At 39.6% G+C, this 18,967-nt stretch overlaps 1 protein-coding gene across 1 annotated transcript in view; it reads left to right on the forward strand.

Annotated features, from left to right (window-relative positions):
- fer1l4 (fer-1 like family member 4) overlaps positions 1-18,967 on the forward strand; it is a 109,002-nt gene that overhangs the window by 27,293 nt on the left and 62,742 nt on the right. The window contains exons 13-22 of the mRNA XM_023995786.2: positions 186-369; positions 3,780-3,966; positions 8,375-8,647; positions 8,837-8,940; positions 9,121-9,229; positions 9,505-9,697; positions 9,848-9,968; positions 10,082-10,182; positions 10,468-10,555; positions 10,860-10,976. Of these exons, the coding sequence (XP_023851554.1) occupies positions 186-369; positions 3,780-3,966; positions 8,375-8,647; positions 8,837-8,940; positions 9,121-9,229; positions 9,505-9,697; positions 9,848-9,968; positions 10,082-10,182; positions 10,468-10,555; positions 10,860-10,976 (1,477 nt within the window). The remainder of the gene's footprint in view (positions 1-185; positions 370-3,779; positions 3,967-8,374; positions 8,648-8,836; positions 8,941-9,120; positions 9,230-9,504; positions 9,698-9,847; positions 9,969-10,081; positions 10,183-10,467; positions 10,556-10,859; positions 10,977-18,967) is intronic.

An 18,967-nucleotide genomic window follows, 5' to 3' on the forward strand; every position in this document is an offset into this window, starting at 1 on the left:
TTCCCATTTTATTTTTCTTCTGCCCGTATTGTTAATTAATTCAACAACAAAAAAGTATTGATGCAGGAAAGCTAAAACTGCTCACTATTCCTGGATTTTTCTTTCTTAATTGCCTCTGAGAGGATAACTTAAGTTGTATTGATTTGAATTGAAATTGGGCTCATGTTGCTTTCCTCTCTGTGTAGGAACCTGCTCTTGCCCAAGAGAATGCCAATGGAGAGGCCTTGGGCTAAGTTCCTGGTGAAGATCTACAAGGCAGAAGGTTTACCCAGTATGAGCGCTGGCTTCCTGGGTAGCTTCTCTAAGATGATGGGGGACAAGAAGGTCTTCATTGACCCTTACGTGCAGGTCACATTCGCAGGCCAACAGGTACAGGTTCTTTTAGATTTTGAATAACAAGGTTTTGATCAATTCCATTTCAATTCTGTCAATTCAGGAAGTAAACTGAAATTCCAATTCCATTTTCGTCATGAGGAAAATTTACTTCCTGAATTGACTGAATTTAAATGGAATTGACCCCAATCTGTTGGATATATGCTAGAAATAATGTATATCAAATCAATTTCGGTCGCATTCATATAACAAATAGTCTATTAAATGGTTTTGTTGGTTTTGTTTATTCAGTCATTAGTGCAGGGTTGTCTTTGTTGTGCCAGTTCACATGAGAAAATACTGTAGTATACAATTTTAAGAAAAACATTTATTTAATGGCCTATTTTGCAGATGAGCCCTGCATTTAAGTACTGTAGTATTCACTGTAGTGTTTTTGCTCTTTTTGCTGACTTTACTGTAGTATAAATAAATAAAATAAAACTTCAATATATACTATAGTAATTAATGTAGTGTTTTTGTAGTATACTGTAGTATTTACAGTTAACAGTAAACTATAGTATAAATAATAAATAAAAGAACTGTAGTATATACTATAGTGTAATGTAGTGTTTTTGTAGTATACTGTAGTATTTACAGTTAACAGTTAACAGTTAACTATAGTATAAATAATAAAATAAATAAATAAATAAAATAACTGTAGTATATACTATAGTGTAATGTAGTCTTTTTGTAGTATACTGTAGTATTTACAGTTAACAGTTAACGGTTAACTATAGTATAAATAATAAAATAAATAAATAAAAGAACTGTAGTATTAGTTTTTGTAGTATACTGTAGTATTTACAGTTAACAGTTAACTATAGTATAAATAATAAAATAAATAAATAAAATAACTAGTATATACTATTGTGTAATGTAGTGTTTTTGCGGACTGTAGTATACTGTAGTATTTACTGTAGTGTTTTTGTTTTATTATATGTGACATAGAAGTGGAGGCTTTCTCCTTCAGGAAACCTACTGGAGAAATACTAAAATAGCACATTTTCTATAACCTGTAAGTAGGTTTTGGACATTACTGTAGTATATACTACAGTGATTGTTTTGTGTGGATGTTCTACAATATACTGCAACATTCTATAGTTTTTATTTTTGTATTTTTTATTTAACCTTTATTTTGACAGGGTGTCAATTTTTTATTACATTTTTTTATTTAACTAGGCAAGTCAGTTAAGAACAAATTCTTATTTACAATGACGGCCTAGGAAGAGTGGGTTAACTGCCTTGTTCAGGGGCAGAACGACAGATTTTTACCTTGTCAGCTCGGGGATTCGATCTAGCAGCCTTTCGGTGTCTGGCCCAACACTCTAACCACTAGGCTACAACTGTCTCCTGTGATAAAACGGCATCCAAGGGTTTACAATTAAAAGCAGCTGCACTTTGATAAATAGTATCACCATAATCAAGACCAGGTAGAAAGATTGACTGCACAATCTGCTTCCTGCTGACTAGAGAGAGACAACATCTGTTTCTGTAAAAAAGAAAAAAACACTTTAAATCTTAGTTTCTAAAACAAGCTCAGTCGTATGTTTTTTAAACAATAAATCATTGTCATTCTACATACCAAGGCATTTGTATGCAGGGACTCGTTCGATTAAAGAACCATCCGATGAGTAAAGATGTAATCCAGCTGAGACAATCTTACATGAACTTGAAAACAACGTATTTGTTTTGCACGTATTAAGTACGAGTTTTAAATCAGTAAGGACTTCCTACAACTGAAAAATCAGACTGTAGTCTTGCCACAGCCAGGTCAGCAGTTGGGTAAATTGCGTACATAATAGTATCATCTGCATATAGATTAAATTACATTTTGATTGACCATTAGCATTTATATAAAAAATGAAAAGAAGAAGTTCTAGTTTCAACCCCACGAAACACCTTTACGTACTTCAAGAAATTCGGACTTAAAGGAAAATTCCACCCAAAACGATCTTTTGGTATTTGTTTCATTAGTCCATTGTTGACATAGTCCCCAAGAATGTTTTGCTTGTCAGCAATCACGTTTTCTAAAGAAATAGAAAAATATTGTTTTTGGGTGGAGTTTTCCTTTAACCCCATCAATCACGATGGCGTGAGATCTGTCACTAAGATAATCATGAAACCATGAACAGGCGTCAGAGCTCAGGCCTATCGAGGACAACTTATTTAATAAAATGTTCAATAGTATCAAAAGATTTTGACAGGTCCACAAACAAAGCAGCACATTTCATTTTAGTGTCTAAATCATTGACAAGATCATTAACAACTAAAGTGATTGCTGTAATAGTGCTATGCCTAGGCCTAAACCCTGATTGGTTTACATTCAAAATACATTTCTCAGATAGAAAAGAGAAAAGTTGTACATATACCAAGGATTCAAGAATCTTAGCTAGACAACGAAGCCTTAAATGGGGCTATAATTAGGGCCCAGAGTGGCGCAGCAGTCTAAGGCACTGCATCTCAGTGCTAGAGGCGTCACTATAGACCCTGGTTCTATTCCAGGCTGTATCACAACCGGACATGATTGGGAGTCCCATAGGGCTGCGCACAATTGGCCCAGCGTCGTCCGGATTAGGGTTTGGCCGGGGTAGGCTTTCATTGTAAATAAGAATTTGTTCTTAACTGGAATGCCTAATTAAACATAATGGAGTCTCAGCACAAGAGCTGATTTCCATACTTTTGGAATATTTCTTGACAACAATGTTAATTTAAAAATGTGGGTTATCGAGCCAACATTGATGGGCGTTGCACACTTAAGCAGACCAGGATCCAATGTGTCAATAGTAAGTACTACACATGAACGAGGGACACTACAGTGTGTAGTATAGTATTCTACAGTATACTACATACTTCTCTAGTAAGTACAGCAGTATTATATACTAAACTGTAATATTTTTTAATATGGGATGTCTCTTCCTTATTTGAGTTCCTCTCAACTCTACCCGCCTGGTGTCATACACGCCATCTATGTCCTCCCTGTGATATGCTTGTGTTTCTATGACTCAACTCCCAACAACACACACTCTTACAATACATCCACTATTTGTTTACTGGGTTGTGGTCCCTTTATTTGTACAGTACACTCTGCCTTTCCTGGTAAGGTAATGGCAAACACACCACTGTTTCCAAACAAATGGAGTGTGTCACTGTGGCTGCCTTGTCACCTCATTCACATCATGGCACAACCCTATATTTCCTTTACTGCATTCCTTCTCTTGATGTACTGTAAGAATAGGATTACAATAGCACTAAACCGCTCTCCGGCTTTTGGGAGTTTTTTAAAATAAAATAATTAACCTTTCTCTAAAATGAAACTAGCCTGATTTTTATAATTTAATTGTAAGACCTACAGTATGTGAATGTATCAATGGACTGCTTCAATTGAGAAATACTGCTTTTTATTAAAGGGTGAGACGTCAGTGGAGTCCAACACCAACACTCCTGAGTGGAATGAGCAGATCTCTTTCATCGAGCAGTTTCCTCCCCTTGCCCGGCGAATCAAAGTGCAGATCCTGGATGATGCCAACATTGGCGATGTGGCAGTGGGGACACACTTTCTTGACATGCAGCAAATCTCCAACCCCAACAGAAATGGTAGCGTCTGCAGCAGAAGACCTAAACTCTCTTTTTAGCAGACTACTATCGCCATAGCTTCTTACCACAAGTTGGATCCTGACCACAACTAGGATATTGATGGGACTTTGGGCTTAGATGGATCCTAGTTGCGTGAGGTGACAGTGCCTGCCGTCCGAAATCAGTACAGACCTAAAGTGTGAACGGTTTCATCCCCCCCAAAATCCCTTCAACAAAGGCATATCCATAATCTCTAGGAACAATACTTCCCACCAGGCAGTTTTAAATTGACAGGCTTGAAAATCAGTTCAGTTCGCTACCCAAACCAGATGAAACCAGACACATCTGGTTTCAAGTGGCAAAGTCACGTCATGTGATCTGCTACTGCGGTTAGTGGACGCACTGGGAATTAGACATGAGATCTGATTACATCAGTGAAAAGGTTACGACTTCAGTTTTTCTTCTATGTACTGTAGTTCCTGTAATACGAAAGATTAAGGCATGGCTCGTTGTACAAGCCCTACACCTATGGGAACTGTACATGTTTAGAGCGCCACCATGAGTTAAAAGATGTCACTTTTTTTCCCTCTTAAAAAAAATCTACAATCCTTTTAGAATAGTGATTTACCCTATGCTAAGCCGCGCCCCAGAATTTGTGGCAACCAATCAACTGTTGTTGAGTCCGCAAAAATTGATACATTGTCATCCAAAAAACGAATTGTTTAAATGGCTAAATAATTAAACAGTGCACCAGGGGTACATGCTACTGGGATTCCTGAAATATTCCTGGAATATTTTTTAGAATCCGAAATTATACTTTTGTTACATTGTTTGCTAGCTCAGCTGGTTAGCTAGCGCTCAGTCTTATTGACCACCCAATGTTGCTAACACTAGCTAGCTAGCCAGTTAATATAACTTATTTAAAAAAAAGTATATTAGCTAAGTTATTCATGTTATGAATACAACTTTTATCTGCTGTCGACATTAGGATACAATTTGAGAGTCCCAGTTAGCTCCAAAAGTGGTTAGTAACTTTGGCTGGATGCTAAGCGCAAACCAGATGGGATGGCGTATCGCTGCAGAATGCTGTGGTAGCCATGCTGGTTAAGTGTGTCTTGAATTATAAATAAATCACACACAGTGTCCTCAGCAAAGCACCCCTAAACCTTCACACCTCCTCCTCCATGCCTCACGGTGGGAACTACACATGCGGAGATCATCTGTTCATCTACTCTGCGTCTCACAAAGACGCGGCGGTTGGAACCAAAATCCTCAAATTTAGAATCATCAGACCAAAGGACAGATTTCCACCGGTCTAATGTCCATTGCTCGTGGCCCAAGCAAGTCTCTTCTTCTTATTGGTGTCCTTTATTAGTTGTTTCTTTGCAGCAATTTGACCATGAAGGCCTGCTTCACGCAGTCTCTGAACAGTTGATGTTGAGATGTGTCTGTTACTTGAACTCTGTGAGGCATTTATTTTGACTGCAGTCTGAGGTGCAGTTAACTCTAATGAACTTATCCTCTGCAGCAGAAGTAACTCTGGGACTTCCCAGAGACAGTTTCTTCATAGCGTTTTACGTTTTTTTAAACTGCACAAAGTTCTTGAAATTTTCCGTATTGACTGACCTTTATGTGTTAAAGTAATGATGGACTGTCGTTTCTCTTTGCATATTTGAGCTGTTCTTGCCATAATATGGACTTGGTGTTTTACCAAATAGGACTATCATCTGTATACCACCCCTACCTGGTCACAACACAACTGATTGGCTCTAACGCATTAAGGAAAGGAATTCCACAAATTAACAAGGCACACCTGTAAATCGAAATGCATTCCGGCTTCCTCATGAAGCTGGTTGAGAAAATGCCAAGAGTGTGCAAAGCTGTCATCAAAACAAAGGGTGGCTACTTTGACGAATCTCAAATATATCATATATTTTGATTTGTTTTAACACTTTTTTGGTTACTACATTTGGTTTACTATGTTACCTAACCCTGAGTCCAGGTTGAAATTCCAGCAAAATTTGGAGAGGACAGTTACTTCTGACTAAGAGCTACTAAAGTAAGTACATTTTAGACTGAAAGACAAGTTAATTTTGTCAAACTTGTGAGGCTCTCCATGCTCATTAGTTGCTCATTCAACATATTTGCTGCTGCTTTACTCAATCCCATTTCGAACGTCTCCATTCCTAACTGTTTTACATTCCCTGAGACCAACCAGAAATATTTCCTTGGCTAAATATTCCCAGATTTTCATAAAACAGCCACACGCTGTCTCTCGTTTCTGTATCACCAAATTTTGTGCAAGGCAAAATAGTAGTACTTGGTGCTCATCAATTAGCTTGTTTGGTGCAGCAGGAACAGGGGTGTGATGCTCCTGGAGCGCACTGCACCCTCACAATGGTGCTCATTTAGTAAAGTTAGATCAAAGCTGAATCAATGTCTTGGAAGATCACATAATGATTATGAGTGTTCTACATAACAGAATCAGATATAATAGCATAGCCTTACTGTTACATCAAAAACACCACCTCGTTTCTAATTATATTTTAGGATGGTTAGCCGTATAGTCCAGAAATTATTTGCATGCGTCCAAAACTCAGCAGTGTGCCCCACTAGGCAGAATGTGCTTTAATTTAAACAAAATACATAAAGGCTATATAGTTTGTTAACGCCATCTGCTCTAATTGGCTTACAAAACAGTAATTCCAAGAAGATCTAAATGCATATTCCCATAAAAATGATTGAGATCAAATGATTGGCATGCAGATGTAGCTTGGATGTTTCACAGCAAAACGTGAAGAATTATCATTTTGAAATTAGGTATGCCTTATTTGGGGTTTGAGGATGTCTTATTATTTTAAATATATTTTTTTACTATGTTTGGGCATAGGCAGACGTTGCAATATATGTATGCGTTTTATGCATCTTCCAACGGGGGGAGTGCTGCTTCTAAAAATTATTCATGTTGGATACACTGGCCCACGAATGTCCCACAATATCATCATGTTGTCCCCCATTTGGGTATTTTAAATGTGGTCACCCTAAGTTAGTGAGATATTTTATTTAAAACCTAGACTTTCAACAACAAAAAATTCCCCAACATGGTGACAAAAATGTAAAAAAAATTAATAATAAATAGCTTTTCTTTGCATGCTGTTGCTCTGGCTCTGTAATAGTCAAGTTGTGGGTGACACCTGTATCAGAATCCCATGGTTCTTACCTTTCTAACAGTACTAAGCATGTTTTGATACGATTTATATAATCTAAATGTATCTAATGAGTCAGAGTTGAACATGTTGCCTGGTGGTAAGTATTGTTCTTGGAGATTATGAATATGCCTTTGTTGACAGGAAACATTTTTGGGGTGAAACGGTATACTTTAGGTCTGTATTGATTTCAGACGCCAGGCACTGGAGCTTCGCACAACTATGATACATCTAAGCCCAATGTCCTGTCAAGATCCATGTTGCGGTCCAAAGCTACTATCGACAGAATGATAAAGGTTTTTCTTGGGGGAAGGGATTTACTATAAAAATATAGGAATTGTCTTAAGTAACACTTACCTTATAATAACTTCTTTATAATGCACATTTATATTCTAATCTGCATAATGCTATGCATGCACAACACGGTTGTTTATAACTGCGGATAAAGATGTATAATCAGGGGTGGAAATGGAGAAAAAAAATACTCTGGGAACCAATTCTTACGAATCAAAATTATTTCACTAATTGAATTCAATGTAGAATTCCCATTTCTTTTTGCATGTCAAAAGGATTTCCCAGGGTTCTCCCTGGGATTTCACTCCCAGAACCCGCCCCCCCCCCCCCATTTCCACCCATGTATAATACAATATGTACTGTCATAATGCCTTATAAAAATTATAATCAAGGGATATATTCACATTCCACCCTCTTCCTCAACAAATATGTATCACAATGTTAATTAGGCAAAATTTTGCCTGTTCATAATGCTGTATGATAAAATTACATAACGGAATTATTATGCTGTGTATTATATTGCATTATGCATAGCTCATAACATTAATGCACTTATAATGCATGATGGAGATGGTATTTGTAGGAGGTGTTACCGTCTTTGGTCCTGTCTATTACAAATTTGATGTAAACATCCATCTGTCAATTATACTGTATCTCTCAGTAATGACATTATCATTCCCCTCTCTCTGGTGTGTTCGGAGACACCTGAAACCCCACCTCTTTAAGGAATACCTAGGATAGGATAAAGTAATCCTTCTAACCCCCCCCCCTTAAAAGAGTTAGATGCACTATTGTAAAGTGGTTGTTCCACTGGATATCATAAGGTGAATGCACCAATTTGTAAGTCGCTCTGGATAAGAGCGTCTGCTAAATGACTTAAATGTAAATGTAAAATGTCTCCCTGTGTTCATCCTTTCCATCCTCTCCAGGGTTCAACCCCACCTTTGGCCCGTCCTGGATCAACCTGTACGGCTCCCCTCAGAACTCTGCCCTGGGCGACATCCACCAGGTTCTGAACGAAGGTCTGAGCGAGGGCATCTTCTACCGGGGCCGCATGCTGCTGTCTCTCAGTGTGGAGGTCTACTCCTCCCCCAACACTGCTGCCGGGGAGAACAGCAAGGCCACAGCCGGTGCCAGGAGCGCCCTTGGCAAGCTCTCCCTCAAGAAGAAAAGCCGGAAGTCCAAGGAAAAGAAGCAAGAAGGTAGCAAACAGTTATTGTACAAGTTACAATGGTTGTTGTATTTTTGATTGCAGTTTAGTATGTTGTTAGTTGGTCTGTGTGATGTTGTTTTATGGTATAGTGCGGTGCCATCAGTTAAAGGCTAAGCATAGGAAGGGATGGGTTGTTCTGCAAGCTTTGGTGATTTGTTGTTGTTGGTGTGATGTGTAGCAGCACCAGGCTCTGGGGGGCCTGCAGAGGAGTCTGAGGAGGCAGGTACAGAGGTACCCGGGGCTGTGACTGTGGAGGTGGAGGAGATTCATCCCTTGCCTGAGGTCAGCACCGCCTACATCCCCCAGAAACCTAACACGATAATAAACCCACTCTGGCATACCATTTGCTGCATTATTAGTGCCTGATTGTTTAAGTTTGAGTACTTAAGACCCCTCTTCTTGTGTTCTTGTTACAGAAGACTGCCTGGTGTATTTGACAACTTGTCTCATTTTGTCTTACAGAATTTCTTTGGAGAAAAGGAAGAATTTTTGCTGTTCGCATCCCTCTTTGAAGTGACCATGATTGATCCCATCATTGGAAGCAAGCCAGTGACCTTTGAGTTGTCCATTGGTAATACTGTGACATTTTGCCCACTTTTTCAAGATAAGAAACTAGACATTGCTGGGATTAGTGCCAAGTTAATTAGCAATCATCTAACTATAACCTATGTAATGAAATACATTACTGAAATCTGCCCCTGGTGGTGCAGTTACATCCACCTTGAAGTGTTGCAATACAGGTTCACTTTTCAGTGCCCATAATTGTTTTTCTATCAAACATGGATTTTGTCAAGGTCTTTTCACTGAGATATAGTCTGTGTGTTGTGTATTTTTGGATGTGAACAGGGAACTACGGTAAAGCAGCAGAGGTGGTAGTGAATCCAAAGAAGAGTCAGAGCAGAGAGGATCTAAGCAGTGAGAGACAGTCTCTGTTGGAATCATCAGAAGATGAACTGGAGAGGGAGGATATTCCAAGCCCTGGGTCACAGGACAGTTCTATCACTGCTCCGAGAAGACCACAGTTTACTGAGTATGACAGGTAACTCAAAGTCTTATTCATCTGATAAAATATCAACAGACAAACTAACAATGGATGCACCCCAGCCATCTTCCAGATAGATACCAGGGCAGTGTAAATCTTATATATATATTTCTTATTTTTTATTTTTTTATTTTTTTACATTTACAGATCATATAGCTGTGTCCCGATGGCACATGAGAAGCCTTGTATGTTTCTGTGGACCCATTTCGAGGACCACTGCTTCCGTTACCATTATGCCAACTGGCTGCACAAGATGGCTGATAGGCTGGTAAGTGCTCAGATCTAAATACTGTAACCTGTGCTTAACTTGTGACCTGATCTCCATCGGTTTCCTGGAAGCCGCAAAGATACTGATGTTGAGGGCTGTTCCCTCTTCATTAGGAATATGGCATTGATGAGGTGGAGAAACTTCTAAAGAGACCAAGGAGCAATGCCAAGGAGCGCTTAGGGGAGGTGCTTTTGGAGTTTGTCACGAGTTGCAAGTGAGTTGCCACAATACCCTCTCAGCATTTGGAAACAACAAGTGGACAACCTGTAGCATTTTAGTCAATTGCTTACAGTAGGTTACCATGATGCTTTTAAATGTTTATCAATCATCCCCAGCTGACAATTGGCTCATTCATCCCCCCTCCTCTCCCCTGTAACTATTCCCCAGGTCGTTGCTTTATATGAGAATGTGTTCTCAGTCAGCTTACCTGGTAAAATAAAGGTAAAATAAATAAAACTATTTAATAATAAAAATGACCATGTCTCTCCCTGCCCTGAAGGCAGTACAACGCCAACTCAGATAGGAAGACACCGGCGAAGCGCAACAACCTGGACAAATTCCGCAAGGAGTTTATCAAGAAGAACATTGTGAGTGAGGCAAAACCATGAGCCACTAATCTCATCCGTTATTATCTCAATCCACATTACAAACACAATTCTCACGGATTATATCGATACTATGTTTCTATCCTGTGATATGGTATCTATGAAGAGACACACACAGGTACAGACACATGCATACGCACTCTACACACACGTACATTGTAATATTGTTGTATGGCGGTATTATGCATTTTGTATTGTAGATATGTAGTGGTGTAATGATGTTATATGTTATATGTTGTACTGTTTTATCTTTTTTTTATGTAAATATATACATATCTTTCCTCAGATTGTCCTAGCCAAGCAGTCTCTGCGAGTGAAGCGGAAGGTGACCAGACGTACAGTGAAGGAAAGACTGACAGACACCAAGAGGATCCTAAAGAGGCTACAACTCCTGACGAAAGAAGTGAGTCGAAGCGAGGGCTTTGCAGGGGTGGGATTGGTTCTTTCAATCGAATTCAAACAAATGTATTTATAAAGCCCTTTTTACATCAGCAGATGCCACAAAGGGGACAGCCAGGAGTAATTAGGCCAGACAGTCCTGAGGCATGGTCCCAATGCTCAGGTCCTCTGGGAGGGGAGAGAAAGAGAGAGAAATGGGAGAATTAAGAGCATACTTAAGTTCACACAGGACACCAGATAAGACGGGACAATTTCACCAAATAGAATAGACTGACCCTAGCCCACCGGCACATAGACTATTGCAGCATAGATACTGGAGGCTGAGACACAGAGTTTGACAATACCCCCCGGATAGGGCCATCCAGGCAGGATATAACCCCACCCACTTTGCCAAAGCACAGCCTCCACACCACTAAAAGGATATCAACAGACCACCAACTTACTACCCTGAGACAAGGCTGAGTATAGCCCACGAAATTCTCCACCACCACACGAGCCCGAGGGGGCACAAAACCGGACAGGAAGATCACGTCAGTGACTCAACCCACTCAAGTATAGTGTATAGTGAAGAAAACCTGGCGTGATACATCCCTCCTAGGGACGGCATGGAAGAGCACTAGTAAGCCAGTGACTCAGCCCCCTTAATAGGTTCAGAGGCAGAGAATCCCAGTGGAAAGGGGAGACGGCCAGGCAGAGACAGCAAGGGCGGTTCGTCACTTGCCATTCACCTTCGCACCCCTGGACTAGACTACACTCAATCATAGGACTTACTGAAGAGATGAGTCTTCGGTAAAGACTTAAAGGTCGAGACCGAGTCTGCGTATCTCAGCTGGATAGGTAGAGCATTCCATAAAAAATGTAGCTCTACAGGAGACAACCCTGCCTCCAGCTGTTTGCTTAGAAATTCTAGGGACAATATGGAGGCATGTGTCTTGTGATCATAGTTTACGTGTAGGTATATACGGTAGCACCAAATCGAAGAGAGAGACTACATGACCAAAGGTATGTGGACACCTGCTCGTCAAACATCTCATTCCAAAATCATGGGTATTAATAAAGAGTTGGTGCCCCCAGTGCTGCTATAATTGTCTCCACTCTCCTGGGATGGCTTTCCACTAGATGTTGGAACATTGCTTGCTTCCATTCAGCCACAAGAACGTTAGTGAGGTCGGGCACTTGATGTTGGGCGATTAGACCTGGCTCGCAGTCGGTGTACCAATTCATCCCAAAGGTGTTCGATGGAGTTGAGGTCAGGCCTCTGTGCAGGCCAGTCAAGTTCTTCTACACAGATTTCAACAAACAATTTCTGTATGGACCTTGCTTTGTGCACAGGGGCATTGTCATGCTGAAACAGGGAAGGGCCTTCCCCAAACTGTTGCCACAAAGTTGGAAGCACAGATACGTCTAGAATGTCATTGTATGCTGTAGTGATTTCCCTTCACTGGAACTAAGGGGCCTAGCCCAAACCATGAAAAACAGCCCCAGACCATTATTCCTCCTCCACCAAATGTTATAGTTGGCTCTATAAATTTGGGCAGGTATCGTTCTCCTGGCATCCGCCAAACCCAGATTTGTCAGTCGGACTGCCAGATGGTGAAGCGTGATTCATCACTTCAGAGAACGTGTTTCCCCTGTTCCAGAGTCCAATGGCGGCGAGCTTTACATCACTCCACATAATTTTGTATTTACACTACCGGTCAAAAGTTTTAGAACTCATACTCATTCAAAGGATTTTCTTTATTTTACTATTTTCTACATTGTAGAATTATAGTGAAGACATCAAAACTATGAAATAACACATATGGAATCATGTAGTAACCAAAAAAGTGTTAAACAAATCAAAATATATTTTATATTTGAGATTCTTCAAATAGCCACCTTTTGCCTTGATGACAGCATTGCACACTCTTGGCATTCTCTCAACCAGCTTCATGAGGTCGTCACCTGGAATGCCTTTAAATTAACTTCTTATGGCTGCGGGATCGATATGGGGATCGATAACGGGATCGATATGACAACAGCCAGTGAAAGTGCAGGGCGCCAAATTCAAACAACAGAAATCTCATAATTCAAATTCCTCAAATATACACTTATCTTATGCCATTTTAAAGGTAATCTTGTTGTTAATCCCACCACAGTGTCCGATTTCAAAAAGGCTTTACAGCGAAAGCACCACAAACGATTATGTTAGGTCACTGCCAAATCACAGAAAAACACAGCCATTTTTCCAGCCAAAAACAGGAGTCACAAAAAGCAGAAATAGAGATAAAATGAATCACTACCCTTTGATGATCTTCATCAGATGACACTCATAGGACTTCATGTTACACAATACATGTATGTTTTCTTCGGTAAAGTTCATATTTATATAAAAAAATCTCAGTATACATTGGCTCGTTATGTTCAGTAGTTCCAAAAACATCCGGTGATTTTGCAGAGAGCCACATCAATTTCCAGAAATACTCATAATAAACATTGATCAAAGATACAAGTGTTATACATGGAATTTAAGATCCACTTCTCCTTAATGCAACCGCTGTGTCGGGTCCAAAAAAAAAGAAGCTTTACGGAAAAAGCAAACCATGCAATACTCAGAGCCCAATCAAGACAAAAAGATATCCGCCATATTGTGCAGTCAACAGAAGTCAGAAATAACATTGTAAACATTCACTTACCTTTGATGATCTTCATCAGAATGCACTCCCAGGAATCCCAGATCCACAATAAATGTTTGTTTTGTTCGATAATGTCCATCATTTATGTCCAAATAGCTACTTTTGTTAGAGCGTTTTGTAAACAAATCCAAAGTCATGAAGCGAGTTCACTAGGAGCAGACGAAATGTCAAGAAGTTCCGTTACAGTCCGTAGAAACATGTCAAACGATGTATAGAATCCATCTTTAGGATGTTTTTAACATAAATCTTCAATAATGTTCCAACCAGAGAATGCCTTTGTCTTCAGAAAAGCAAATGGCACAGAGCTCGCTCTCACATGAACGAGCGTCACAAGCTCAAAGCATTCTGCCAGACCTCTGACTCATTCTCCTCTCATTCGGCCCAATCCACTTCACAGTAGAAGCATCAGACAAGGTTCTATAGACTGTTGACATCTAGTGGAAGCCTTAGGAAGTGCAACATGACCCATATCCCACTGTATCTTCAATAGTGAATGAGTTGAAAAATGACCAACCTCAGATTTCCCACTTCCTTTTTGAATCTTTTCTCAGGTTTATGAGTTCTGTTATACTCACAGACATCATTCAAACAGTTTTAGAAACTTCAGAGTGTTTTCTATCCAAATATACTAATAATATGCATATATTAGCAACTGGGACTGAGTAGCAGGCCGTTTACTCTGGGCACCTCTGTGCACCTTTCATCCAAGCTACTCAATACTGCACCTGCAGCCATAAGAAGTTGACAGATGTTTGTACTCCGACGTCCTTGGGTAGGCGGAGGGAGTCTGGAAGGCCGTCTTGGAATCTTTGGCTTGTCCAATAATTTATAGCGCAACTTTTGATATTCCTTGGTTGGGGGTCAGAGCAGATTATTTGTTACGATTTCAAAATTAATAAAATGGTGGTCCAGGTTTATGAGGAAAAACATTTAGATCCACAATATTTATTCCATGGGACAACAATAGATCCAGGGTTTGAATGTGGCAATGTGTAGATTTGGAGACAGTGGGTTTTGTCCGATGATGATGGCTCCAATAGCTTTTTGGAGTGGGTCTGTGGACTTTTTCATGTGAATATTGAAGTCATCAAAATGATCTGCCATGACTACGAAGTCCGAAAGGAATTCAGGGAACTCAGTGAGGAATGCTGTATATGGCCTAGTAGTTCCCTCTATATTTATTTCTTCAACGAAGTCATAGGTTTTCCCATATGTGGGAGTCTGACCAGCCGCTGTATATTTACAGGCTTCCTTTTCTCTGCAAGATTCTTCCTCCCTTCTTCCTGCTGCCAAAGCAGCAGCTACTCTTCCTGAGGTCCAGCAAAATTAAAAACTAGATCCTGTAGGACCTACCTTGTTGATAGTTTTGTTAAGAAGGCAGAGCATCGCTTTATTATTGACAGATATCTCCCCATCTTAGCTACTACTGCATCAATATGTTTTGACCATGACAGTTTACAATCTAGTGTTACTCCAAGCAGTTTAGTCATCTCAACTTGTTCAATTTCCACATGATTTATTACACGATTTAGTTGAGGTTTAGGGTTTAGTGAGTGTTTTGCTCCAAATGTTGATTTGTAACAAAAGGGTTTAGGGTTTAATGAGTGTTTTGTTCCAATGCTTTTAGTTTTAGAAATATTTAGGGCTAACTTATTCCTTGCCACCCACTCTGAAACTAACTGCAGCTCTTTGTTGAGTGTTGCAGACATTTCAGTCGCTGTAGTAGCTAACGTGTATAGTGCTGAGTCATCCGCATACATAGAAACTCTGGCTTTACTCAAAGTTAGTGGCATGTCGTTAGTAATTTTTTTTAAAGCATCAATATGATAAAAAAAATAATAATAATAATTTAAGGTGACCCAAAGCTTTTTACTATCATTCTTTATATGATTTATCTTTGTTTCATATTGTAGTTTATTTTTATTTAGTTTAGTCACATGATTTCTTAATTTGCAGTATGGTTGCCAATCAGTTAAGCTGCCAGACCTAATTGCCATACCTTTTGCCTCATCCCTCTCAACCATACCATTTTTCAAGTCCTCATCAATCCAAGGGGATTTAACCGTTTTACAGTAATTTTCTTAATGGGTGTGTGGTTATTAGTAACTGGAATAAGTAGTTTTATAAATGTGTCAAGTTGTCACGATCGTGTGGAAGAGATTCGGACCAAAACGCAGCATGAGGAAAATAAGCCATCTTCTTTTAATTAAATGAACGAAGATGAACATGAAACGAAAACACTATACAAACAAACAAAACAACAAATGATCGTGAAGCTAAATAACGCAAGTGCACAGACAAGCAACAAACGTTAAACAAGACAACTACCCACCAAAGCCTACTGCCTATGGCTACCTTAAATATGGCTCCCAATCAGAGACAAATGAATGACAGCTGTCTCTGATTGAGACCCAATCTAGGCAGCCATAGACATAACTAGACAACCTCACAATTATCTATCCCATACACAATACAACACCCATAGACTAAACAAAACACACACAACATACAATGCCCACCCCAACTCACGCCCTGACCAACTAAACATAATCAAAATAACATAAAAATAGGTCAGGAACGTGACACAAGTGCAGCGTCTGGTTGCTCCTCATTACACAGAACAAAATACGAATCACTACAAAACTTATTGTATGACCTCTTACACACTAGGCCCAGCCTTTGGAACTTTGGTTTTCCTAGATATGGCTACTATATTGTGATCACTAAATTCTATGGGTCTGGATACTGCTTTTAAGCAAATATCTGCAACATTAGTAGAGATGTGATCAATACATGTTGATTTCATTCCTGTGCCGTTTGTAAATACCCTGGTAGGGTGACTGACAACCTAATCCAGGTTGCAGGCACTGGTTACAGTTTGAAGTTTTTTTCCTGAGTGGGCAGCTTGATGATAGCCAGTCTATTTAAAGCACCCATAAAATATACTTCTCGGTTGATATCACATACATTATCAAGCATTTCACACATATTATCCAGATACTGACTGTTAGCACTTGGTGGTCTATAGCAGCTTCTCACAAGACTGGGCTTTAGGTGAGACAGATGAACCTGTAGCCATATTACTTCAACAGTATTTAACATTAGATCGTCTGTAAGCTTTACAGGGTGTGGTTCTGAATATAGACCGCAACGCTGCCTCCGATGGCATTTCTGTCTTTTCGGTAGATGTTTTAACCATGTATTGCTACCACTGTATCGTCAAAGGTATTATCTACTGTAAGTAAGTTTCAGAGATAGTCAGAATATGAATGTCATCTGTTACAAGCATATTATTGACTTCATGGACCTTGTTTCATAGGCTACATATGTTAAAAACCTCTTTGGGCTAGACGTGGCGCTAGCGACCCACCTCGACAACATCTGGTGAAATTGCAAAGCGTGAAATTCAAATTTCAGAAATAGTCATATTTAACATTCATGACAATACAAGTGTCATACATCAGAAAAAAGGGTAACTTCTTGTTAATCCAGCCGCTGTGTCAGATTTCAAAAAGGCTTTACGGCGAAAGCACACCATACGATTATCTGAGGACAGCGCTCAGCACACAAAAGCATTAAAAACATTTTCCAACCAGGTAGGTGCGCCACAAAAGTCAGAAATAGGAATAAAATAAATGCCTTACCTTTGAAGATCTTCTTCTGTTGGCACTCCAAAAGGTCCCAGCTACATCACAAATGGTCCTTTTGTTCGATAAAGTCCTTCTTTATATCCCCAAAAACTCAGTTTAGCTGGCGCGCTTCATTCAATAATCCACCGGTTTCCCTCCTTCAAAATGCATACAAAATGAATCCCAAACGTTACCAATAAACTTCTCCAAACAAGTCAAACAATGTTTATAATCAAACCTCAGGTACCTTAATACGTAAATAAATGATCAAATTTAAGACGGAGAATCGTTATTGTCTTTACCGGAGATAAACAACAAAGTACGCGCTCTCATCCACGTGTGTGAAAACACTACAGACAAAATGGGAGCCACTTAAAAAACTACAAATTCGAGCTCATTTTTCCAAAAACAAGCCTGAAACTCTTTCTAAAGACTGTTGACATCTAGTGGAAGCCATAGGAACTGCAATCTGGGAGGTTTTCCCTTCATACTAAAAATGACAGCCATTGGAATCAGTGGTGGGCTGAATTATTTAAAAACAATTCTGGATGGTTTTCACCTGCCATATCAGTTTTGTTATACTCACAGACATTATTTTAACAGTTTTAGAAACTTTAGAGTATTTTCTATCCTATTATATGCATATCCTAGCTCCTGGGCCTGAGTAACAGGCAGTTTACTTTGTCATTCAGACGTCAAAATACTGCCCCCTAGCCCAAAGGGCTATTTTTAGCACTTTTCTGGGTTGCTTGATTGATTTTATTGCTATACTGAGAAGCTTATCAGAGGTAGACCTACTCATGGTATTTACATTGGAGCTGATAGTGCAGGGTGAGCTGCATAAAGTGGTCTTCCTACTTTTGCACACCGCCTCAGTGCTAACAGTGTAACTCTGGTTTATAGGCTCATGATTACTGCTTACAATAGCTGTAGGATAAACAGATGTATTCGGTGCAATTAGGGGTACATCAATTAAATTACTTACATTGTGTTTGCCAGTGCCCCTAAGATCATGTACATTTGATGCAGCATTATGACGACTCATTGTCACAATGGTAGGGATTAACTGAGCTGGTCTTGGGTCATTGATAAGTCATTGTTTTAACGCAGCCTTGAAATGTGTGGACAAAGTACAGGAGCCAAGATGATTTGGATGGACTCAGTCATTCCTGGAGAGAATCTTGTGATGTGTAATGCCAGCCGTCTGCTGAATCTTTCACACCCGCGGCCCAACGATGGTACTGGACCATTTGCATTAAAATAAAAAAACTTTTGGAGACTATTAATACTAAAATCAGTTCTTTAAATCAAATCAAATCAACATTTATTTGTCATGTGCACCGAATACAACCTTACAGTGAAATGCTTACTTACAGGCTCTAACCAATAGTGCAAAAAAAGGTATTAGGTGAACAATAGGTAAGTAAAGAAATTAAACAACAGTGAAAAGACAGGCTATATACAGTAGCGAGGCTATAAAAGTAGCGAGGCTTCATACAGACACTGGTTAGTCAGGCTGATTGAGGGAGTATGTGATTAAAATTACATGGTTAAAGTGACTATGCATAATAATGAACAGAGAGTAGCAGTAGCATAAAAGAGGGGGTGGTAGGTGGTGGGTGGGGGGACAAAATGCAGATAGCCCGGTTAGCCAATGTGCGGGAGCACTGGTTGGTCGGCCCAATTGAGGT

The sequence above is a fragment of the Salvelinus sp. IW2-2015 genome, linkage group LG11, assembly GCF_002910315.2.
Source record: "Salvelinus sp. IW2-2015 linkage group LG11, ASM291031v2, whole genome shotgun sequence".
In the NCBI taxonomy this organism is placed as follows: Eukaryota; Metazoa; Chordata; class Actinopteri; order Salmoniformes; family Salmonidae; genus Salvelinus; species Salvelinus sp. IW2-2015.